Source organism: Mytilus trossulus, chromosome 7 (assembly GCF_036588685.1).
Source record: "Mytilus trossulus isolate FHL-02 chromosome 7, PNRI_Mtr1.1.1.hap1, whole genome shotgun sequence".
Classification (NCBI taxonomy): Eukaryota; Metazoa; Mollusca; class Bivalvia; order Mytilida; family Mytilidae; genus Mytilus; species Mytilus trossulus.
This window is the reverse complement of record NC_086379.1, coordinates 37,642,660-37,666,355: the sequence shown is the minus strand read 5'-3', so window position 1 is coordinate 37,666,355 and position 23,696 is coordinate 37,642,660. Positions and strand designations below refer to the sequence as shown.

The window sequence follows — 23,696 nt, the reverse complement described above, 5'->3', positions numbered from 1 at the left end:
ATGAAGCATCAAGGTCTCATACCTACTGTAATATCAAGCTTTAAAGTAGCTAGTTCATGTCTTTGTTGCCTCTGAGGACACCATATCACTGTCCTTATAGACGTCTCTTTCTGATACAGAAGTCACAAGCTTCACAAAAAATATACTATTTTCATACTTGACATTTCCTGGTCATAAGAATCCTGTTTCTAAATATTAAACAGAAAACTGTTTCCTTAACTAACAGGGGAAAAGTAAATTAACAAACATATTGATAGCTAGGAAGGCATGAATAAGACCAAAAATCATTTCATGTATACTTTTATTTTTATGTCATAACTGACAAATAAGTTTATTTCGATAAAAATAGCACTATTTCCCATCTTACAAGTCATCACATTGGTAAAAACTTTTCTTTATATTAAAGAATTCAATCTTCAATATGTTACTAGATTTTCAATGTCTGGCTGATATTTTTCAATCAGGTAGGTACATTAATCAGTATGTTACAAGAGACTTTCATTAAAATTACTGGTAATACTATTATTTAGCTTAAAAATTTGGTAATTACAATGTCGTCATAAATATTACTGCATTAAAGTCCTTTCTTTAGCTGGTGACTTTAAGGTAAAAATGAAAATGAAGTATTTCTACAGTAAAGCCTGTTTTAATGGTCAACTCTATCAAGCAGCCCCCTTTTCTTGTCCCTCAGTAGAAATACCTATGTATTTAGAGCCTCAATTTAAAGTTTACATATCTTGTACAGCCAGATTTTGCAGATCTACAGGGTGAAATTTTAAAAACAGATTTGACTGAACTTTAACGATAAGGTAGCATAGATCACTTTTTCAGTTCAGACTAGTTTTGTTTCTATCAAAGTTAAATCATTAATCCATTTTTATAATATTCTTCAAGTTAATATAAAAGTATGGAACTAACTGTATGCGTTTGATTTCTGGTAAAATTATTCGAAAATGGGACATGATGTTTCTTAAATTCAGGATTACTGTTTAAGTTGTAAATATGTACTGATACTAATTGAAAACAGCATTAAAATTTCAGCAACAGAAAAATACTCTTCAAATCTATACTTGTTAAAATAATTAGCAGCATGCAATTTATATATAAAACTGAACTTTTCAATCATAGCATACATGACTTCATGATTATTTTTCATTCTGGGTTTCTCACAGAAAAATGATCATACTCTTGTAACTGAATGTACACAACAATTCATAGAAAACATTATATTGATTTCTTTAAGGGTGTTTTTTTTGTCAACCTACAAAATCTCATTACGAATAGGTAAATTAATTTTCCATCATCCAGCATTTACTTATTCAAAAAATAAGATTCCATGCACAAATTACAATAAACCTTTCCATTGGAGAAAAACACAAGTGTGCATGTCATTCAAATTTTTAAACGTCACAGGGGTATATGTTTAATGTCAAAGTTTGGAAATTCATTGTCTAAAGATTTCATTCTATTTAATAGCTGATTAAAATCTTATTTTATTCTTATTTATTTAAGATACCAGTAAATGGGAAAACAGTTTTAAAATGAATGAGTTGAGCAAATTTATAAAGATTTGAATGATTTTTGGTTATATTTTGAGTACACTAAAATAGCTATTTGACATAAAATGCATAATAGTTTGTATATAAATGTGTAAAGATATTACTATGTGGATCCGTAATTTACATTTTTTTTAGTTTAGTACACTGTAATTATCAACCGTTTTTTCTATATTTTATGATATGAAATAAAATGATTGAGAAAATTTAAATACCGGACACTCATTTTAGCATAGTTGCCAACATAGATGCTTGAAGTGTGTTTTTTTCCCAAATGTTTACACACTGCTTAACAAACTTCTACACTGCCACAATGACTCCTTACAGCTGAGGGAAAAAAATATATAAAAGCTAACCAATTATAAATGAGACACCAATGACAAAATGAAGAATACCTATAAAACTTTCTTGCCATGAGATACAAGAAAAGCAGCTCTTAAGGTGGTACCTAACACTTTCCCTAAAATCAATTTTCTTTGACTCTTTTACAAAAAATATAAAAAAAATAAAAAAAATTAACCAAGTGTTTTATCAGAAATATTACACTGGTTATATAGCATTTACATTGCCTTCACAATGAACTGTAATTAAAACGTTTAGCTGATATTACAGAGTTATATCCCAGTAGTGTTAAGTACCACCTTAAACATGGAAATTATAAAATTTAGATACTGATTTATTGAAACTTAATTATGAATTTGTTTGTCAAAATGGTCAGTACTGTCAATGAGAATATACATGTTATTTGACAGTAAAAAAGTACTGCAAATGAAAGATCATAAAAATATGGAAAATAACTAGATCAACTAAAATTTTGTTATGGATCTATCTATGTAACTTTCCTAGGAACTCAAACAAAAACTTAGTGAATATAAATTGTTCTATTATGTCAAACTTAGATTTTCTCTTAAATGAAAAAGAGTTCAGAAGATAATTAAGTGACAAAGGATTACATGCAGAAAAAGTAACAGTGAAATTCATATGCTGTACAGTATGCGGATATAATTGTATTGTCAGACAACATTTTATACTAAAACAAACTAAAATTTAAATAATTCTTAATGACAAAATCTTTAACTCTCCTTGGACAAAAGAGAAGTACTAAATAAATGTAAAATGTCCAGCTGTTAAATCAAATTAACAATATATAGCACTTAAAAATACATCAAGCACTCCCCATTCCGTCTTTACAGAGAATTAAGCCTCTTTCTCTCAAACCCTGCTCATAATGATATATTGCTGCATAACAAGTTTTCTATAAACACACATATACATAAACAATTACACAACACACATATCCACACACCTGCTGCATTATAAACATATATGAAAGACACACAACAGAGCGAGTCAAATGATAGTGACTAGCTCTTTGAGTATGAACGAACACACCATTAAAAGGTTAAAGTTCACTGTATACTTAATTTTCAACCTTATCTCATTTAGTTTCATACCAATAATCTTTGTTTTCATTAACCAAATATTTCATTAGTTTTTTCTATAATTATTGAAAGGAAATAAATTACATATAACTGACTGCAGTGCTTAAAATTGCCCAATGAGCAGTAAATACCTGTCAGGCAAAACCTTTCCTTTTAGAAAATGTTATCCTAATTTTTCTTCATTATTAATGTTAGGATAGAAGTTTAAGCTTACAAGTGAATGCTTGAAACATCTTTAACTTGAACATATTTCACCCTCATAGTATCAGAAACAATTGAAAACTGGTGCTTCTTTTTTAACCAATCCTTATCTTCTCAAAATGACTTAAGCCATCCCTTAAATATACTGTCAATTACAATTCCTTGTATCAAAATTATCGTTGGAAACCAGTTTGTCCAATTACGATAACCATCCACAAGTAAACATAGGATATCAGATGTGAAAGAGATTGAAAGGTGATTAAAAAGTGTTGTAGTATTCCCAATTCTTATATAATGCAACTAGTTTTTCTTCAGATTTCATATATGGATGAATTTAATCTTTGTCTTATCCAACAGACAAAAACAAACTTATTTATTATCAGTGGTTATAAATAAATTAAATGGATGACAATTTAGGTATAATGAACTACTGTGGATTCATTATAATTCGTGGAGTTATAATTTTCATGGATTTCTTGGGTGTAAGTGAAACCCCAATTTATAAATTTATGTATTCAAGGAAGTACATATTTCCTTGAAGCTTGTATTAAAAAAACTTTAACAAAACCATAAAATCAAGTACCCACAAAAAAAACAATGTTTCCTCAATCCACAAAAAACAATGTTTACTCAATCCACAAAAAATAAATGAATCCACAGTTTACATATCAATAGGAAGCCATGTACAAAAACAAAGTTTTATATGGAAACAGTTAACTGGCCTGAAGTTTAAGAACCTGATGTCAAATTCCATACATATGGTTACAAATTTGCAATTTGGATTACAAATGAATTGAATATGGCTGAATACTCAATAAAATTATGCATAGATAAAATGTTCTACAAAATAATAATGCAACTACATTTGTGTATCAAGATCTAAAAAATTACATTTACATATTTCAACTTTGAGAAACTATTAAACAGAAGCTTGGCAAAACGTTTATGAATTCCAGCAGTTTTAAATCTGCAGTATTTATAATCCCTGAATAAATGATAGAATGTGCGAGGATGTCATGAAGATGAGGAAGCCATGAGATCATCTGGGGAAATGGCCTGCATCTGGTCCAGAATATTGCAAACATAGCCTGCTACGTCTACTTCTAACTCCTCATGGCGTTTAATGAATGGATGCTCCTATGACAAAAAGACAATAAAAATAATAGGGTAACTGAAAACAGACATAAAAGTTAGCACTGCCAACTGAAAGCACATTAATTCTGACAGAGAAAACAGGGCCAATATTATGTATCAGTGTATTGTAAAAACAATAAAAAAATAAGAGATCATTGCTTTTTGTGTGTAATTTGCTGTGCATATACATAATCATATACATAAGACATAATCTTTCAACCAGTTTAATTGAGGTTTGGAGCTGGCATGTCAGTTAACTGCTAGAAGTCTTTTGTTATTTATGTATTGTTGTCATTTTATTTATTTTCTTTTGTTACATCTTTTGACATCAGACTCTAACTTCTCTTGAACTGAATTTTAATGTGCATATTGTTATGTGTTTACTTTTCTACATTGGCTAGAGGTATAGGGGGAGGGTTGAGATCTCATAAACATGATAAACCCCACCACAATTTTGTGCCTGTCCCAAGTCAGTAGCCTCTGGCCTTTGTTAATCTTGTATGATTTTGAATTTTAGTTTCTTGTGTATAAAGTTTAGTATGACTTCCATTATCACTGTACTAGTATACATTTTTTTTAGGAGCCAGCTGAAGGACACCTACGGGTGTGGGAATTCTCGCTACATTGTAGACTCATTGGTGGACTTCGGCTGTTGTCTGCTCAATGGTCGGGTTGATGTAGCTTTGACACATTCACCATTTCCTTTCTCAATTTTATATACTGATTTTGTGTCATGGATGAATATCCAACATCCTTCCTTTGTCTTTCCATCGTAAGATCTCATTCACCCTTAAAATATAGCAAGAGTTCCTCTGTCTCTGGTAAATCCAGCTCTGGGGGCAAATGTCTATTAGTACTGTTTATTGCTTCTTCTATTTGTTTTTTTATCGAATTTCATCTAGAAACCAAGATTCTGATAAAGTAAACTGTAATCATCTGCTAGAAGATTGCAATTTTTATGGGAGCTTTTTCTTATTCATCTATGGTTAAAATATATTCTATTGACTTGCTGATATAAATTCTATCATTCAATACTTACAACTAATTTGATATATTTCGGTCTCTGTTTTTCATCTTTAGTTAAACTGCAAAATAAAATAAAACTAATGTAACATACTAAAATTGTGAGCTACTGCTCAATGCTCACTGATGATACTCCCGCCCAAATATTTCGGATAAAAGAAGTTGTAAAGTGATCAATCTAAAAACACCTCACAAAGTATAGCTGACTTATATAAACCCTGAAAGTAAATTTCAGAAATCCTTGTTTTGCTGTTTCTGAGAAAAATGCGACAAAATTTTCAACTTGGCTATCATGTGTGAAATAATTTGAGTGTTTGGTGAACAGAAAGTTGTTGAGTGATGAATCTGAAAATACATCACAGGGTATAGCTGAATTATATCAACTCTGAAACCAAATTTCAGAAATCCTTATGTTGTAGTTCCTGAGAAAAATGTGACAAAAATTTTCAACTTGGCTATCAAGTGAAAATATGTAAGTGTTCGGTAAACAGGTAGTTGTTGAGTGATGAATCTGAAAATACATCGCAGGGTAGAGCTGAATTATATCAACTCTGAAACCAAATTTCAGAAATCCTTATGTTGTAGTTCCTGAGAAAAATGTGACGAAAATTTTCAACTTGGCTATCAAGTAAAAATATGCAAGTGTTTGGTAAAAAGGAAGTTGTTGACTGATGAATCTCATAAATGCATCACAAGTAAAGCTGACTGATATAAACCCTGAAACTTAATTTCAGAAATCCTTGTATTGTAGTTCCTGAGAAATGCAACAAAAAATGTTCATGGAACAGACAGATGGACAGAGTGAGAGATGGATGGATTGACAGGTAAAACAGTATACCCCCACTTTTTTAAAGCGGGATATTATTAACAAAATTTAACATAAACCGAAGAAGCTAAGACGAGGGATATTCCATATATGGTCTAAAGGGGAATAGTTTCTATATAGGAATGCCTTCTGTAGAATTACCTCAATGAACATACAATAAGTGTATTTTTACTGTACATTAGAGTAACTATTTTTACTGTACATTAGAGTAACTACCAGGTTTTTGTTTAATTTAATATCAAAACTCAATAATTCAAACAATGAGACCCAAGGGTTGAGAAATATTCCACTGCATTAAAGTCATGAAGGCAGCTTATTAAGTACAAAGAATAAAAAAAAATCTAAATTTATCATCACTTAAATGGCAATACTTACCATGCATTTAAAAAATGTACAAATTCGTCTGAGAATCTTCCCTCTGATTTTATTTGTGGTGGAGGACCTTGAACAACTTGTGTTAATTGATCAAAGACACTGTTCCACTTGGGATAAGGAAATTTACCAGTTGATAATTCCATCTGAAAAAAAAAAGATGTATATTTAGTATATGTAAATAACAAAAACAGATTAATATCTTAACATTACTGTTATGTACTACTCATCATAAACAAGTGAAACTGTGAGCTTGGGCTCACTGAGGATTGAGCTTCTGCTCACTGAGGATACCCCCTTAGTATCTGGATAATTTCAATATCTTAAAAATATGTAGTGTGTGGTAATAAGCATTGTGTATAAGTTTCATAACATTTGGTTGAGGCAACTATAGAAAGAGAACAGAAACCAATTTTGGGACTACATACTGACAGACATACAGACAAGACTCAACTTTTAGTTTGAAGCAATGTTTCCTAACTATAATTTCCTAAAGGATGCAATCAAATTCACATAGATCTTAGCTGCAACATAACTTTTTAATAGAAAGGACCAGTTTGAATAATTTGAATTGTCTACAGTAAGGAAGTGCACTTCAATGACTGTCTTTTACTGGGTTTTTATACATTTATTTTTGTCTTTGCAATTTTACATGCTCATCAAATAGTTGCCAAAATTGTACCGAAAAGGTCTATACTCTAAGTGTGAATGAAATAACTGAACATTCATTAAATTTTAAAGATCACAAAACTATGTAAGTTTCTGGTCTGTAACTTGAGAATTTTTTTATTTGTAGAATACTATAAATTCAGAAATTATTGCAATATTTTCTTATTGCGAAAAAGCAACAGGGTTATAATCCCAATAATTTCAACTCGCATTTTGATTTTTTTTATATCAATTAAATAATACTTTTCTCACTATCACAAAAACTAAAATAGCATTTTAGTCTAAAATAACAAATTGCAATAATAATTGCATGCAATAATTTCTGAATTACAGTATTTTGTTTTCACTGTCAACAACAGACTATTGTATCCAGTTCCCTTACTATTTACAGTACATACTTACAAGTGTAATACCTAAACTCCAAACATCTGATCTAATATCATATCCTTTACTTGAGGCTCGTGGATCTATTCTTTCAGGCTACAAAGGAAGTCAAAATACTCATAAATTATATCTTCTTTTTAAATCATTTTCAGTTATTCCCCTTGGTACTTCTTCTTATTACAGAATTCTAATAGGTAATTGTGTGTGAGTGTAACAATACTGTAAACCAACTTATTTTCGTGGATACTTTATTTCGCGTGTTACCCTTTCGTGACCACTTCACGGCAATTTAATGTAGTGATTATCTGAATAGCTTGATGAAGTTTATTAAGGAAAGATCAGAAGATTAACATATTTGCCACGATCTGTATTACCGTTATTTTTCTACTGGCAAAAGTCGAGAAAATCAATCGATCGCGAAAATAAATTGGTTTACAATAATGAGATCTGACATTATGATACCCAATACATTTTCTGAAAGCAGATTTTCCTGAGGGCTATTCCAGAAAAAAATGTATGGGGGGGTTGGAAGGCACATTGTATTAATAATACATGGGTGATGGGTATCAGAGCAACTTTTCACACTATAATGCACTATAATTCTCAATTACAATTGTCTGGGTGGCGGGTGCTGACAAAAACTGCCTTCCAACCCCTCCATACATTTTTTTCTGGAATAGCCCTGACATTGCAACAAACAATTTTTGATTTGTGTTCATTCTTAAAAAATCACAATAATAGATAAATGCAACCAACAATTTCTGAATTTAATCGATTGAAGAACATAAAATTCTTAACAAATAACTTTAAAAAAAAAATATCATGCATTTAAAAAATTTGTGACATATCAGGAAAATGTTAGAGAATGAAATACTTACTGCCATATATGGTCGACAGCCAGCATCTCTACTCCTTGCTATAGAATCTACAAGCTGTCCACTGATACCAAAATCACAGAGTTTAATGTTGCCTTGACGATCAAGCAGAATGTTAGAAGGTTTTACATCTACAATATAAAATTGATACTTTTATTTTTTATTGGTGACCATTTTTCTGACATAAGTTTAGCTTATATGTCATCTGAAGCTGAAGTTTGAGATCATCATGATCATGAATATACTGATTTTAATCATCTTTTTCTTCTATTTTGATATACTTCTCAAAGTAACAGAATTATCTATATTACAGATGTTTAGTTTAAACTTATTTATTTATAGTGGATCGGGAAACAAGTTTTGTAACTTATATTAATCCCTTTCCACTTTGCGGGTGCAAGTTCTGCCTTGTACAATGTTGTAGCGGCATTAGCCTGCTCTTTTTCAATATCTACAAGGGTGTCTTTAACTTGCAAGAGATATGGCTCTCTCTTAACACAGGTCAGCCATTTATCATCCCCTTTCAACAGACTATCATTGTTGTTTAGATGAATGAATAGCATAAAACATGATAGCTTGATGTTTGGTGAGAACCAAGGCTCTGTGTTGAAAGCCATACTTTTGCCTATATTGGTTTACCTTTATAAATTATGACTTGGATGGACACTTATCTCATTGGCACAACTACCATTTCTTCTACTATCTATATTTTTTGTTAATTTTGACTGCAATTTATCTTCTAGAATCTATATTGTTTGTTAATTTTGACTGCAATTTAAATAAAATAAAAATAAATAAAGGCAAAATTATCTTTCAACTATATTTCTTGTTATCACAGTGCTTTAGTCAAGAAATTAACTTATTTTCAAAACTGTTATAAAACCAGAATCAAGTAAACATATACTTACCCCTATGTATAATTTTTAAATGTTCTTTTAAATAATTTAAAGCTTTTACAGTCTGAAATAAAAGATATAAATTAGTAAATAAAAGTTTACTGTTTTATTTTTTTATTTTTTTTTGCTTTACAAATTCTATGTACCGTATATAAAATTGAGAATGGAAATGGGGAATGTGTCAAAGAGACAACATCCTGACCAAAGAAAAAAACAACAGCAGAAGGTCACCAACAGCGTATATGTATCCATTTAAGTAATAATTTTTAGAATACAAAAATAAATAAGGCAGAACTATAAAAAGAGGGTGAGAAAGGTCTATTTAGCTCTAGACAGATAGGACATTGCTACCCGTCTTAAAAATTCTTGAACCAATACATGTATCTATCATAAACTAAGTGTTCTGTGCGGGATTTTATCATTTTCAAGCATCCATATCATATAATCGTCAAATAATATTTTTCTTGGTCTGTTATGATGTGAAAACATGGTAGCTTACATGTATTTAAAATTGTCGTGTTTTGAAGCTGTTGTTTACAAATGTCACCTTCATAGAAAGCAATCAACAAAGAAGCATGGATATTGAGCACTTGTATAACATGTACAATAAGATAAAAGTTTATTTTAATAACAGATCTATGCGTATTGCGATCACCGGAATTTTACGAGAAAGGTCATGCTGAATTCACTTGCATACAGAAAACACTTAGGCGAAATTGTTAACTGGAAGCAAACAATTAAAAAAAAGTAAGCTTCTTCTAAACTTGAACAATCTTAAAAAAAAGCATATGTACATAAGTTTTATAATTTAAAAAGTTTCATATGACTTTAAAGATTTAAATTATGTACTTACTGCTACTGTTATTTTTCCTAAAATTTCTTCCGGTATCGAACTTTCCAAAACATTATATATAAATTTGTAAAATTTATCTAAAGAAGAGTCCATTACTTCCATACATATCCAGCAATCTCCCTGAAACATAATATACATCTATAATGTATTATAAAACTTTAATTTTTTTCTAAGGTATGCCACATGCTAAGAACATGTAAAATCCTACAATTAACCATTCGAAGTTTCAAATACTGTTTTTCATCCTCTTTAACTTTATCATTTATACAAAAAAAATTAAAATCATAAATGTTTCAGATCTTTCTTTCGTATTGTCTATAAACATGAAAACGGATGACCAAACAACAAATATAGTCTTGTGACAGATGGTTTCTTCAGAACATACTTTTTCTATATATATATCTGTGGATTTCCTAGCTATTCTCCATTCTTAGCAAGTATTAATCTATCAGTTTAAATTTTATAATCAGCTTTCGAAAATTATGGTTTTTACATGCAAAAACAAGGATGTGTCCATAGTACATGGATGCCCCAATCACACTATAATTTTCTATGTTCAGCGAACCCTGAAATTGGGGTAAAAACTCCAATTTGGTATTAAAATTAGAAAGATCCTATCATAGTGGAAATGTGTACTAAGTTTCAAGCTGATTGAACAACAAAAACTACCTTGACCAAAATCTTTTACCTGAAGTGGGGCAGACGGATGAACGAACAGACACACATACAAGAAAACATAATGCCCATAAATGGGGCTTACAAATCTGCAACAATGTTAATGTGTGTATATTCCTGTTAGTGTTATTCAGATGTTGATGTTTGTTGATAAGGTTCAAAATTGTTCTAAATAGATTAGACATTGGGTTTTCCTGTTTGAATGATTTTACACTAGTAATTTTTTGGGCCCTTTATAGCTTGCTGTTGGGTGTTAGCCAAGGCTCCGTGATTTAGGTGGTACTATAATGATTTACTTTTCATCTCATTGGCACTCATACCACATCTTATATATATCTATGTATTGGCATGGAAGAGTGAGAATAGAAAGTAGACATTGTAGTATTCATAATATTTCAATTATTCCATTTTGTTAAAAGTAATATTATTTCACCTAAGCTGTTATCAATTAAGTGTTATAACATTGTATAACTTATCAAGTGAGCATAGATTGTTTTATTTGTTAACATCTGAAAAAGGCCAAAACATCAAAGGTGTGCTCCATTTCCAAAGCTGATAATAAACTTACTTCTTTAAACAATGCACCATAAAACTGTACAATATAAGGACAATCATTACTTCTCATAACAACATCTAAATCCATTAATAACTGTTTTTGTTCTTTTTCATCTACGGTTGATCGTATTCTCTGCAAAACAAATCATATTCATTAAAAGATATACACTTAATATAAACCACATTTCTACTGCATTACTCATAATGAGAAACAAGAATGTGTCCATAGTACACAGATGCCCCACTAGCACTATCATTTTCTATGTTTAGTGGACAGTGAAATTGGGATAACAAGAATGTGTCCAAAGTACACGGATGCCCCACTCGCGTTATCATTTTCCATGTTCAATGGACCATGAATTTGGAGTCAAAAGTTTAATAAAATTAGAAAGATCATATCAAAAGGAGCATGTGTACCAAGTTTGAAGTCGATTGGACTTTAACTTCATCAAAAACTACCTTGACCAAAAACTTTAACCTGAAGCGGGACAGACGGATGAATGAACAGATGGACGAACGAACAGACGGACGAACAAACGGACAGACAGACGGACGGACGCACAGACCAGAAAACATAATGCCCCTCTACTATCGGAGGTGGGGCATAAAAACTCTAATTTGGCAATTAAACTAGAAAGATCATATGGGCAGGAATTCGCTAGTGAAATTTTAGGGTCAATAGTGTTTATCCAATTAAAAAATAAAGAAATCATGCAAATTTGGAGAATAAACATTGTTTAAATATCAAAGTGGGTTAGTCTTAATTGCCAAATGCAAAAAAATTGGATCCAATTGAAAAAATCAACAAAAAATCAGCACTTGTTAAGTGCTGGCAGTTGAAAACTGTAGACAAAAAGTGTGACATTTCTGCAGTGGCAAAACCCCATGCCATATTTAGAATATGCCTGAAGAATTGTTCTACTATAATAGTTGAAAATCAACTGCAAAATGATCGGTCTATCATTTAGAAACCCCATTTTGTACAGAATCCGATTATTGCTGCAAATAAAATACGTTTGAAAATGGACAAGTGCATGTAACTTTTCGGGTCAACAAATGTTACATGCACCTTTTCATTAGCTGATTAGCTTTGGAAACAAGTTATTGGTCCAGCATGGCAAATTTTGAAAGCTGTCAACAATGGGTACAATTTGGATTTCATGATTTTTATCAATCAACTGAAGTTTGAAAAATATAGAAGGTAAGAAAATTTATTTCATTTTCGTGTCAATACTGCCCAATAATACTCATCTTTTTATAACAGTTGCATACTTTTTATAGTAAGCATTACCATAATTATTTTTTTCACATTTCAACCCACTGACAATTACATTAAAATGTGGCTTTGCCATCTTTCACACTTGGCATCTACCAGTGATCAAGCAGATGATAAGAGAGTGGGACCAGGTTAATTTTACCTCACGATGAAGTGTTACATGCACTTTCTGTGTAAATTAGGTTCTTTGATAATGATGTGTGACTTGCTTTGCAATTTTGTCAAAAAATATAAGTTTATCTTGTATTTAAACAGGTTTGACCCTTACGATATCCATTTTATTGCTGGAGAGATTTCTGTACATAACATTGACACGAAAATATTTACCAAGGAAAGGTGTCTATGATACATGCAAAAGCTTTTTTTTGTACGGTTTGCCTTATCAATCTAATTTATTACATGAAATACCACAGATTAATTGCCAATTTGATTAACTAGTACTTGTATTCATTCTCAGCATTATAAAGATAACTGGCCACTTAATTTGAAAACATAAAATGTAACATTGACACCAGAATAAAAACAATATTACTTTATTACACTTAAAGCATAATTGGCCAGTGCATAATATTAAATCAAATGTAAATTTATGCTGAATTCTAAACAGAGAAGTTGTTGATCTTTCTTGATTTCTAGACTTTACAATATTTACTTGTAATTCTTATTGTTTAAAGGCATGTAACATTGACACATCTTCTGCGTCCAGGTTACATGCTACAACCTAATAAATGTGCATACAATTATTCAATCAATAAAATCTTATTGAAATTTAAATTTGCTTCATTAAAATGATATTAAAGAAATAAATGAGTTTTAATTATTTGTGTTTATTTTTTTCCTGATTGACCAGCAATTTTTCCTCATCATTTGTTGGTGTTCCTGTCAATGTTACATACATAACCCAGAATTATAATGTTTTAAAAGCATTGATTTTCAAACCTCTGTTATGAGCTTTCAAATGAGTTTATCTGAGTTTATAAATGACTAACATCTGAAATATTGTCATCACACAATTTCTTTGATGCTCCTATGATAACTTTATGAGTATCATGGACTACGATTTTTGTATCAGGTCTTTTTTGTGTTACATGAGAAGATTTTACTGTGTTAAAATCAACAGTTTATCTAATTTTTAATATTCAAAGTTATTATTATGATACTTATTTTAAAAAATAATGTATAAAGTAAACCCAAATTAAACTTTTTTTTCATTAAGAAATTGTGTATGTAACATTGACAGAGTCTATTATTTAGACTTTTACATGTTCAGGCCAGTGTTACATGCGTAAACAAAACTTACTGCCATATGGAGCTATTATCTTATTTTTATTTTACAAAATTAAAGCGTTTTCATGTTTTCCTGTTTAATTTGTCTTTTAACACTAGTTAGTAACATTGACAACAATATTTTGTGTCAAGATTATTTTATGTTACATGCAAAGGTATTACTTCCTTAAAGTCAGACATTTATATAACATTTTATAACCTAAATGATTAATTAGATATTACTGGGCAGCAATTATATTATTTCTCCAAAGTTGACTATTAAGCACACCACTTATATCTTCTGGTCTTCATGTATGTAACATTGACATACAACCTTTTACTTTTCTGTCAATGTTACACGCATGAACAGAACTGATAACATTTACTAACTTCTTTGCTCTATAAAGAGATTATTGATAATTTAACTTGTTTTACCACCATCAAACTTCATCTTTATTTCTAAATATAAATATTCTTTATAGAAGTGTATTTTCTTCATTGACAACAAAATTGGTGTCGGTCTTGAAAATTTACATGCTTTTTTTAATAAAAAAAATCTACAGGCAATATAAACCAAAGAAAAAGATGATCAGCAATAAATGTGACGAAGAAAACTCTCAGGAAGATGCTGCAAAAAGATACTGTCCCTGACAACCAGTCAGATGGTGATGTCCCTGGCAGCCAGACAGATGGTGATGTCCCTGTCAGCCTGGAAGATGGTGATGTACATATCAGTCAATCAGTTAGTTGGTGATGTTCCTGTCAGTCAGTCAGTCTGTGATGTTCTTGTAAGCCAGTCAGAGGGTAATATCCCTGTCAGCCAACAGATGGTGATGTCCTAGTCAACCTGGCAGATGGTGATGTTCATATTAGTCAGTCAGTTGGTGATGTTCCTGCCAGTCAGTCATATGGTGATGTTTCTGTCAGCCAATCAGATGGTGATGTCCCTGTCAGCCAGTCAGATGGTGATGTCCCTGTCAGCCAGTCAGATGGTGATATCCCTTTCAGCCTGTCAGATGGTGATAACCCTATCAGCCTGGCAGATTATGATGTCTGTGTAAGCCAGTCTGATAAGGTCCCTATTAGTGAGTCAGGTGGTGACGGTCCTTTCAGCCAGTCAGATAGTAGTGTTTTTCTGTGTCAGAAAACCAGATGATGGTGACTGTGCATGCAGACATACTAGTGATCTCCAATTTAACTATTCTACAGCAGTGTGGAAGATAGTTATTTCAAAATCTTGTTTATTTATCCCTTTTCAATCACCAGTCAACACATGTATCATGTGTATTTACTGATGCTCATTATAGAAATCATGAGGAATTCAATTTGTAACATTTTTTTTTTAATTGTTATGCCAATAATTGACATTCCAGAATACCTTTTGCATTATAAGAGGTTCAGGCTCCTTCTGATTTCAAAATAATAATAATAAACTCATCATGGATACCAGAATTGAAATTTTGTAGGCCAGAAATGCTTTTCGTTTACAAAAGACTCTTCAGTGACGCCAATGAAACAAAAAAGTAAAAGAAGGCCAAATAAAGTTGAAAACAGGACTATGGTCTAGTGGGTGTTGGTTTTCTCTTCTGAATTGTTTTACACTGGTCATTATGGGGCCCTTTAAATTGTGGCTTCCTGTAGTTTAGGTAACAAGTTTTCAAGATGAAATGGCATTGAAAAATCGAAACAAGATATTTGAGAGTTTCTATATTATTGTAAATTTTATAATCTATGCATGGATTTTGGTTCTGTTTGAGGGTAGATTAATTGTTGTTTTGTTTTTTTCTTTTTTCAGATAGATAGTTGAAGATGTTGGAGACAGAAAACAAGAAACAAGAAACTTGTTTTGAATGTTTGAAATAAAATTATTGTTTAAACCTTAAAAAGTTATCATAAATGTAAGATTAACCAGCAGAAATAAAACGAGATATGGGGTAATATGTCTATCAGACAACAACCTCAAAGATGAAACCCAAATTGTTCTTTATAGAAGTTATGTAAACGATTGAAAATAAGATTCTCAATAAATGCAGCTGTATCAACCTCTTGTAGATTTGTCCATGTTTTGTCTTGGTTTTTCATACTATTAGTTTTAAGTGTAACTGTGTCACATGAATGAGGGATACATGTAATCATTTTGTACCCTTACTTTGTCAGTATTAGTTATTGAGTGAGAAACTTGTGGATGCTGATGGTTGTGTGGTTGTCTTCTTATCAATCTCATCCCTGTGCATAAAAAAAACGGTTGCTTACTTACTGATATAAAAATGTTTCATGTTGTGGAAATTTTGGATGACTCCTTCATCAATTGATCTATCTTTGGTCTTAATTTTATTTTTCTGGTTATTTTGACATTTGAATATCTTTTAATTTAGCCTTCCATATAGTGTACCACCATGAACAAGCATAACTTCTGGTATAGTTAAAAAATATGTCTGCTGTCTGAAATTTAGGTGAATGGTTTTGGTATTAACCACAATTTAAATAATATCATATATGAGAAATGTGGCAGTATTATTGTTTAATTTACATTCAGATGGTTGTTTGGAGGCTTTTTATATCTTTTAAGGTCAATTCTGGCATGGTTCATTATTCATATTTTTTGTGTCCACGTTACATGCAACATTTAAGTCACTATTTTATGACAGAAATGAGATAATTGCAAAAATATTAATACAATTTTTTAATGTGAGGGTAACACAATGAAAAAGAGCCTTTACATGTTCAGAAAGAAAATGATTCTTAGTGTATTTTTTCTCTTAAACATTGCATGTAACATTGACAGAAAAGTAGAAGAAACTTGTTTTCACAAAATTTCTGAAAGAAATGAAAATATACATTTTAGAGTTTTGATGATAGACAATGTTTTGTGATCAATATATATGATATTGAATGTTGAATAAGTTAAGGAATCATTAATCTCAATTTGGAAAAAGTGTCCATGTTACATGCTCCAAATTCATTATTTGCTTTGGTTCCAAACTGACGCAAGTTTAAAAATGATTTTTTTGGTTACAAATAGAAGGACACCATTTGTAGCAATAATTTGTAAAAAATTTAGAAGCTTATAATGATTTTTATTTTTTTCTTACAATGTCACACTAAAGGAGCATTAGCGAATTCCTGCCCATATATGAATTCAGTTTCAAGTTGATTGGACTTCAACTTCATCAAAAACTACCGTGAATAAAAACTTTAACATGAAGCGGGAGGGACAGACAAATGGACAGAAGGATGAACGAAACAAACAGACCCACATACCAGAAAACATAATGCCTTTCTACAATCATAGGTGGGGCATAAAAATAGCTATAAATGAATCTAAAAGATTTTTTACTTTATGTTGTCAATTAACATGATTAACAATATGAACTTTTTGGTTTCTATGCTTCATTTATTTTACAACAAACTTTATTTCTTGATATCAAACATATCTCTACTTTAGAAAATTTACCAAAGCAATTCTTAAACCCCTACTATAGTACTGAAAGACAGAAGTGAATTTTATAAGTTGACATCAAGTTAATATCTATGGTACTTAATCAAAACAGAATCTTACAAATGAGTCATTGTTTCTTAGGAAAGGAAATTCAACTTCATGCTGTTAAGATTGAAATGCAGTTAAAAATGTTAAAAGAGACATAACTTACTTTTACTGCCATTATTTTTTTGCTTGCTATGTGTTCCATTCTAGAAACTGCTCCATGATTGCCACGGCCTATTTCTTCTATTTCTGTTAAATCTTCTGATGTGAACATATAACACTAAAAAAAAACAATTAAACAACATGAACAACATATAATTTTTTCGTATGAACATGCAAGAGACTTTCACAAGGGAGATTATTCATGCCTTAAAGAGGTACATATGTATACAATCTTTAAAAACAAATCTATCTATTTGCCTTTCAGTTCCCTTACTTGCTTTATTGGATATACAAAACAACAGATGCATTTTTTGTGAATCTCACAGCAAAATGAAAACAATAAGGTTTGATCTGTTTGGCCAATCATTTAAAATATAGACCGTCAGAGTTGCATGTCTAGTCTTCAACAATTCTGTTTTGAAACAAACCCAAAAGGGGGTCTCATTGGGGTTTCCGATCCTAGATCCGGCTCACTGTTTTATCATATTCCTGTATCCCGCTTAAACTATGTACGTAAGCAATTCTCATTTTTTTGTCATTTCCCGGGTCCCACTAGACATCATTTCTCGTTTTCCCTACACATTAATTTGAGTTTCACGTGTCACGCTTACAAAAAAATCGGCAATCCAGCGTCACGCTTAGACTCCAATGAGACCCACCCAAAAGGTTTATGAAAAGCCTTAACAGGGACTCAGGTTTTGGAAACAGTTTTTATACACCTGTTTTTTGTTTATATCGTGGGGGAAAGGATAGACATGGGAAGCAATGCAAAATATATTTATCACCAGCTGGGCGCTCAGGATGATAAATATTTGCCTAGCCACAATCTGGTCATGTTGGGTGACTGTTAAGTTCAGTCCCTGCTTTATAAGAGGTCAAATATCTTTATTTAGTTTCAATCCAATCTATCCTGCACCTTCCAAAGGCAGCACATTTAAAAATTTGGGATTGTCCATGTAATTTGTATGGAGCATGCCATCTCAAATTAATAAAAGAAATGGCTGTCTGTCACATGTTTTCAAACCCACATCACACAATTTTTTTTATTTCTTTCAAGCTTTTTAATGCAAATTAACATACAGGTGAGTTTGTGCAGCTGTACACTGTAAGGGGACATTTAAAATATCCAATATAGGAAAGGTGTACTGACATAAGTAGTCTCTAAACACATATACTCCAAATGGAGCTTTTGTTAGTAGAAGCCATATTAACTACATGTATGTGTATCAGTGAGAAAAATTTAAAAGCATTATTGGCATTATTGCCATATCTATATAAATAGAGTGCAAACATTAATCCACCATGCCTCTGATGAAGGTCCTTTTTGGACCGAAACCGGTTAGGCTATAAAACATCACCAGGTGCTGTTAATTATGTGTATTGGTATATATACTATATTCTTATACCTTTGACATTTAAAATATCATTTAGCATTTACAGATCCATATTTCTTTGTTGTTATGTCATTACCAATGAACTTGAAATTAGAAAAGTTTGAGTTTATACTGGGTTAAGTGTAATGGGTTTAACTATTCATTTTTGGGGGGAATATCATAGATGGTACATTGTACATACTTTTTTGCACCATTACAAAACTGTTAAATTAATGAATAATTGACAATTTCTACCTCTTTTGGTGCAATCTGTAGTTTTCCAGCAGATTGTATATTAGGACAATGTGGTCTGCCTGGCGGGACTCTGCCATATAACCTTTCTCTGTAAAAGCAAATTAGTTTAAATTGCACAATAAATACACCAAATTAATTACCAATAATACAAATTTAATTTGTTGTACTGTCATGACTGTCTTCATTCAGTCACAAGAGTATCAGATACATGTAAAATTAAGATAAATGCATTGTAAATGTAGGTAAACAAAATATCTTATATTCAATTTTTATTTAATTTTTTTTTTTGGTCCTTAGGCGTGAACTATTTGTGCTAGGACTATGACAATAAAATCTAGAGACCAAACTGATTGTTGATTGGACAATTATTCCTTTATACAGGTACATGTTAAATCTTGCACTTTGTCTTTCTCTTATATACAATGTACATGTAAGTACTACCAAGAACTGTGCTATACTAGCTATATCAAAGGCCATATGTCAAGTTCAACATACACATAATGGCTAATCCCGGCTGCTTGAACTTTTGTCGCATACAACAATCACTTTTCCATTGTGGCGTCAGATGTTTTGTTTTATGACGTCAAAATTTTACGGGAACCTGTGTGAAATCCAGTAATGGCGGACAAATAGCGATAAGGTGTATTGCTAATGACAACATTACTTGAATGAATTTAAAGTCAACAAATTGATGTAATCTGTTTGAAATTGTTATCTTTCAGAACATATTCAGACTTGCTTGGGTCATTTCCTTTTTTTTTTTTAAATAAAACCTGTATTGCCCTAGTGTGGTAATACCAATGCATTTTTAACCTCAATTAAAAGGTCAGCTTTCTAACATACATGTACATATCTTTGTACATCTATGTAAGGTTAGTTTTTTCTAGTCACAGATATTTATACAGGTTTTATCTGACCCTTATAAACCAAGTACACTCTTACCCTGGAATCACTCTATAGTTTTTCTTCCATAACAAAAACATAATGTATCTTAAATACTTACAAACGTGTTGGGTATCCTAGACTAGCTAATGTAGAGGGTAAATTACTGTGAGGGTTAGGAAATTTTATTTCCAGTCTCTCTCTTAATTTCTCTGAAGAAGAAAAATAAAAGCATTTGAATATTTGTATCACAACACTACTTATAACAACAATGGAAAACGTAAAGTCAAATCATACATGTATATTTTCTAGAATAACCAAAAATAGTAGACAGCCCAATATCTAACCGAAATACGCACAGAAAGACAAATTTTCATTCTGAAAACCTATATTTCTTTAAAACTTCTAATGAAACTTAGAACAAGATTTCAAGATCCTGTTTTGTTGAATCCGTTCAATAATGGTGTCTTAAAAATCATGAAAATTTGAGAAAGTAGATTAAATCAGATATGATAACACATAACATTGGGATTTCAGAACCTATTTTAAACATCAAAACAAATGAAATTTGGAATAAGTAAACACCAGCTTCTAGGTTCAATTTCCATTATCGTGATAATGCTAGATTTGGGTACAACTACATTTTGCGATGATAGATAAATGTTTGTTATTTGAATTAAAAATACAAACCGTTTGTCAACAGATCGATCACACAGAACAGACATTTAACACTATTATTTCAAATAATAGTCTCTTCAATACCAAATAAAAAGGATAAGAAATGTTTCAATAAAGCAGTTATAAATAGAAAATGAATGCAAAATATTTCTTTTAGAGGAAGAATCCATGTTCACTGGGATTAAAGCTTCAGACAGCTGACCATGACTTCCAGAATTGGAACATATTTGTATCCTTTATATTTGCAGCTGAAAAATTTTGCGAACACAAGTTATCTTTCTTTGTGGAATGTCTGGATGAACATATGAAAGTATAAACAAGACACTACTGCTTGTTGAAAACCATGTAAAAATCAAAAGAAAATTAGATTTAACTGGAATTTGAAATAAGGGAACATTTCATTTTAATACTTCTGGGACATAAAATGCTGATTAATGTACAAAAACACTTGGAATGGACATTGCTCAGCGATAGGAATTTGTACGACCTCATTATTTTCAAAGTTTTACCTATTTGGTTTAAAAATTTCAAATTTTGATCCAACAGTGACTGTGGAATTGCGTGAAAGAACCAAGAATTAGCAAATTTGATATTTAGAGACAAAAAAATCCAAAACATTAGTTAAACTGTGTTCATGGTGTAAATGAATAAAATTAAGACATAAATTAATAACTTCAGACAAGTATGTATTACTATCAAATATGAAGATTTCCCACTTGTGTCACAATAGCCAGGAAGCCATTGTCTCAGAGAAGCTTCTGTCAGGGCGGATATCAGTTATGGTTAAATTTCAGCAGTCACTAATATATTTGACCAGACCATTTTTTTTATCATTTCATTGTGCCAGGGTTGTGTTGATTGCTGTCTGCCATAATTGATGACCTATATCACAGGCAGTTCATTTTCTCATTTGAATTGTTTCATATTTTGTCATTCAAATGCATTTTATAGCTGATGATCAAGTATGACTTTGCTCATAATCACAGGAGGGACATTGACTTTCCATCGGCCATTAGTGGATAATTGTCTCAAAGGCGTTTCAAACTTTGCCTTCTCTTTAACTTATACTTTCAAATCCTGTTTTCATAGATCATATGAAATCGTAAGACCTACGTTATATGATTTTGTTCTATGTTTGTATGTCAAAATAAACTCGTAATAGATACAAATTCAGGTTAAATCATTTAACTCAACTTGAAGATAATATATATGTTCACGGGGTGTAGTTGTGTAAGAGAAGGGTGGTGGCTGAATTTTAAGTATAAATTTCTTGCCACATCATATGAATGGTCGTTAACCGAAGTGTTTACTTTCGCCTTCAAAGAACTATTCCAATGCTGTTTTTTAACTGATGAATTGGTAGAATAAATATACTTGTCACTAAAGGACAATTTAATCATATTGTCACATGAAATGAAGGAGATTTTGCTTAATTGGAAACCCTCTTGACACTTTCTTTATACAAAATCTAGAAAATTAACAATTTGAAGATTTTCTGCTTAGTAGTTATAGGTCGAATTCTCATAACATTTCATTTTCTAAAAATCTTCTTTATATGAGGAAGGAATTAAATATCTATTTTTTTAAATTTATCACGGCTTTACTAAACAGGTAAACAAACATGAGCATGTTATTGATCAAGGTATCAGAGGTGTCACTCGACAACAAACAACATTATTTAAATCAGAAATGTATTGCGTTATTGTGTTGACATTATAACAGAGTTTGTCGATAATTACTCTTTATTGAAATGTCATTTACTCCGAGAATGATTAAACAGTAAAAACATACACTTATGTATGACTCATACATCCTAAAATAAAACCAACATGGATTTCCACAAGTACGCTACCTTGGTTGTCATTCGGCTTTTTTGGATTCGGATTTTCTGGGTCCGCCATTTTGAAAAACGGCTAATATTTTGATTGTTGTATTTGCCAGTATGGTAGTTGTGTTTTTCATGAAACCAATTCCTGGTGATCTTAAAAACACAGTAAAACAGGTAGCAGATATCGTGGGCTTAGAGGAAATGTGATTGGGTAGCGATGTTCATTTCTCTGCGATGACTCATCTACTCGTAGTCTTCTTGGGAAAATCCCTGTGACGTCAAAGTCTTGACGAGAACTGCCGAACAGCGGGCACCTGCTACAATCGCACGTTTTCGTTATTTTCCGTTAATCCACAAGAGTTACCTCTCGTAGGTTATCAATTAAATCGACGGAAGGAAAATTTATCATTCCTTTTAAGGCCCACTGGTATACATCTCAGTTTAGTAGATGAATAAACATTTATAGTGAGTGACTAAATCTATCACTACATATTGAATTTTGTTCAGGTCTAAACAAGGATTTGTACAAATCCTAGATTAAATCATAGAAAAATTCAATCATTCCGTGTAAAAAATTGTTGCACTTGCTTGTAAAGTTTTTTGTCTGAAAAATATTATCTTTGAGTGCTGAAATTGAAAAAAAGCGGATTATTCGTAGATTTTTCTCCAAATTAAGTTTTCTATGCTTTTTTTAACCTAAGAAGAATAGAGAAGTGGTAAAAGCAGAAACAAATAAGTCTCAGGCTGGTAAAAGTGACGACAGTGATTAATGAAGCTTGAATCCAGTAGATTGAGACATACAATACATTTGAAATATTTCTAGGCTTTGCTCTTAGTAAAGTTCTACGAGCATTCTTTGGTACGCAATCTGTTTAGCCTATTGGTATTCCATTATTAGAGCTTAAAAGGGATGGTTTTGTTTATAATATTATAAAGTATATCGCCTTTGATATATTTTAGTATGCCTCAGACAGTGCCATATGATATAAAATCGTCAGTGATGTCTGCTAAAAATTTTAATTTCTTTGTTT

General features: G+C 31.3%; 1 protein-coding gene across 1 annotated transcript; it reads right to left on the bottom strand.

Annotated features, from left to right (window-relative positions):
• Window positions 1-287: 287 nt before the first annotated feature.
• LOC134725031 (dual specificity mitogen-activated protein kinase kinase 4-like) lies at window positions 288-22,968 on the bottom strand. Its single transcript, XM_063588514.1, has 12 exons — window positions 22,690-22,968; window positions 20,281-20,371; window positions 19,278-19,365; window positions 17,654-17,767; window positions 11,475-11,594; window positions 10,232-10,351; window positions 9,391-9,442; window positions 8,486-8,613; window positions 7,626-7,703; window positions 6,558-6,700; window positions 5,373-5,418; window positions 288-4,336 (listed from the first exon to the last, which is right to left on the bottom strand). The coding sequence occupies exons 1-12, from the start codon at window positions 22,736-22,738 to the stop codon at window positions 4,214-4,216; spliced, it is 1,152 nt and encodes a 383-aa protein (XP_063444584.1). The 5' UTR covers window positions 22,739-22,968; the 3' UTR covers window positions 288-4,213.
• Between the last annotated feature and the right edge of the window lie 728 nt (window positions 22,969-23,696).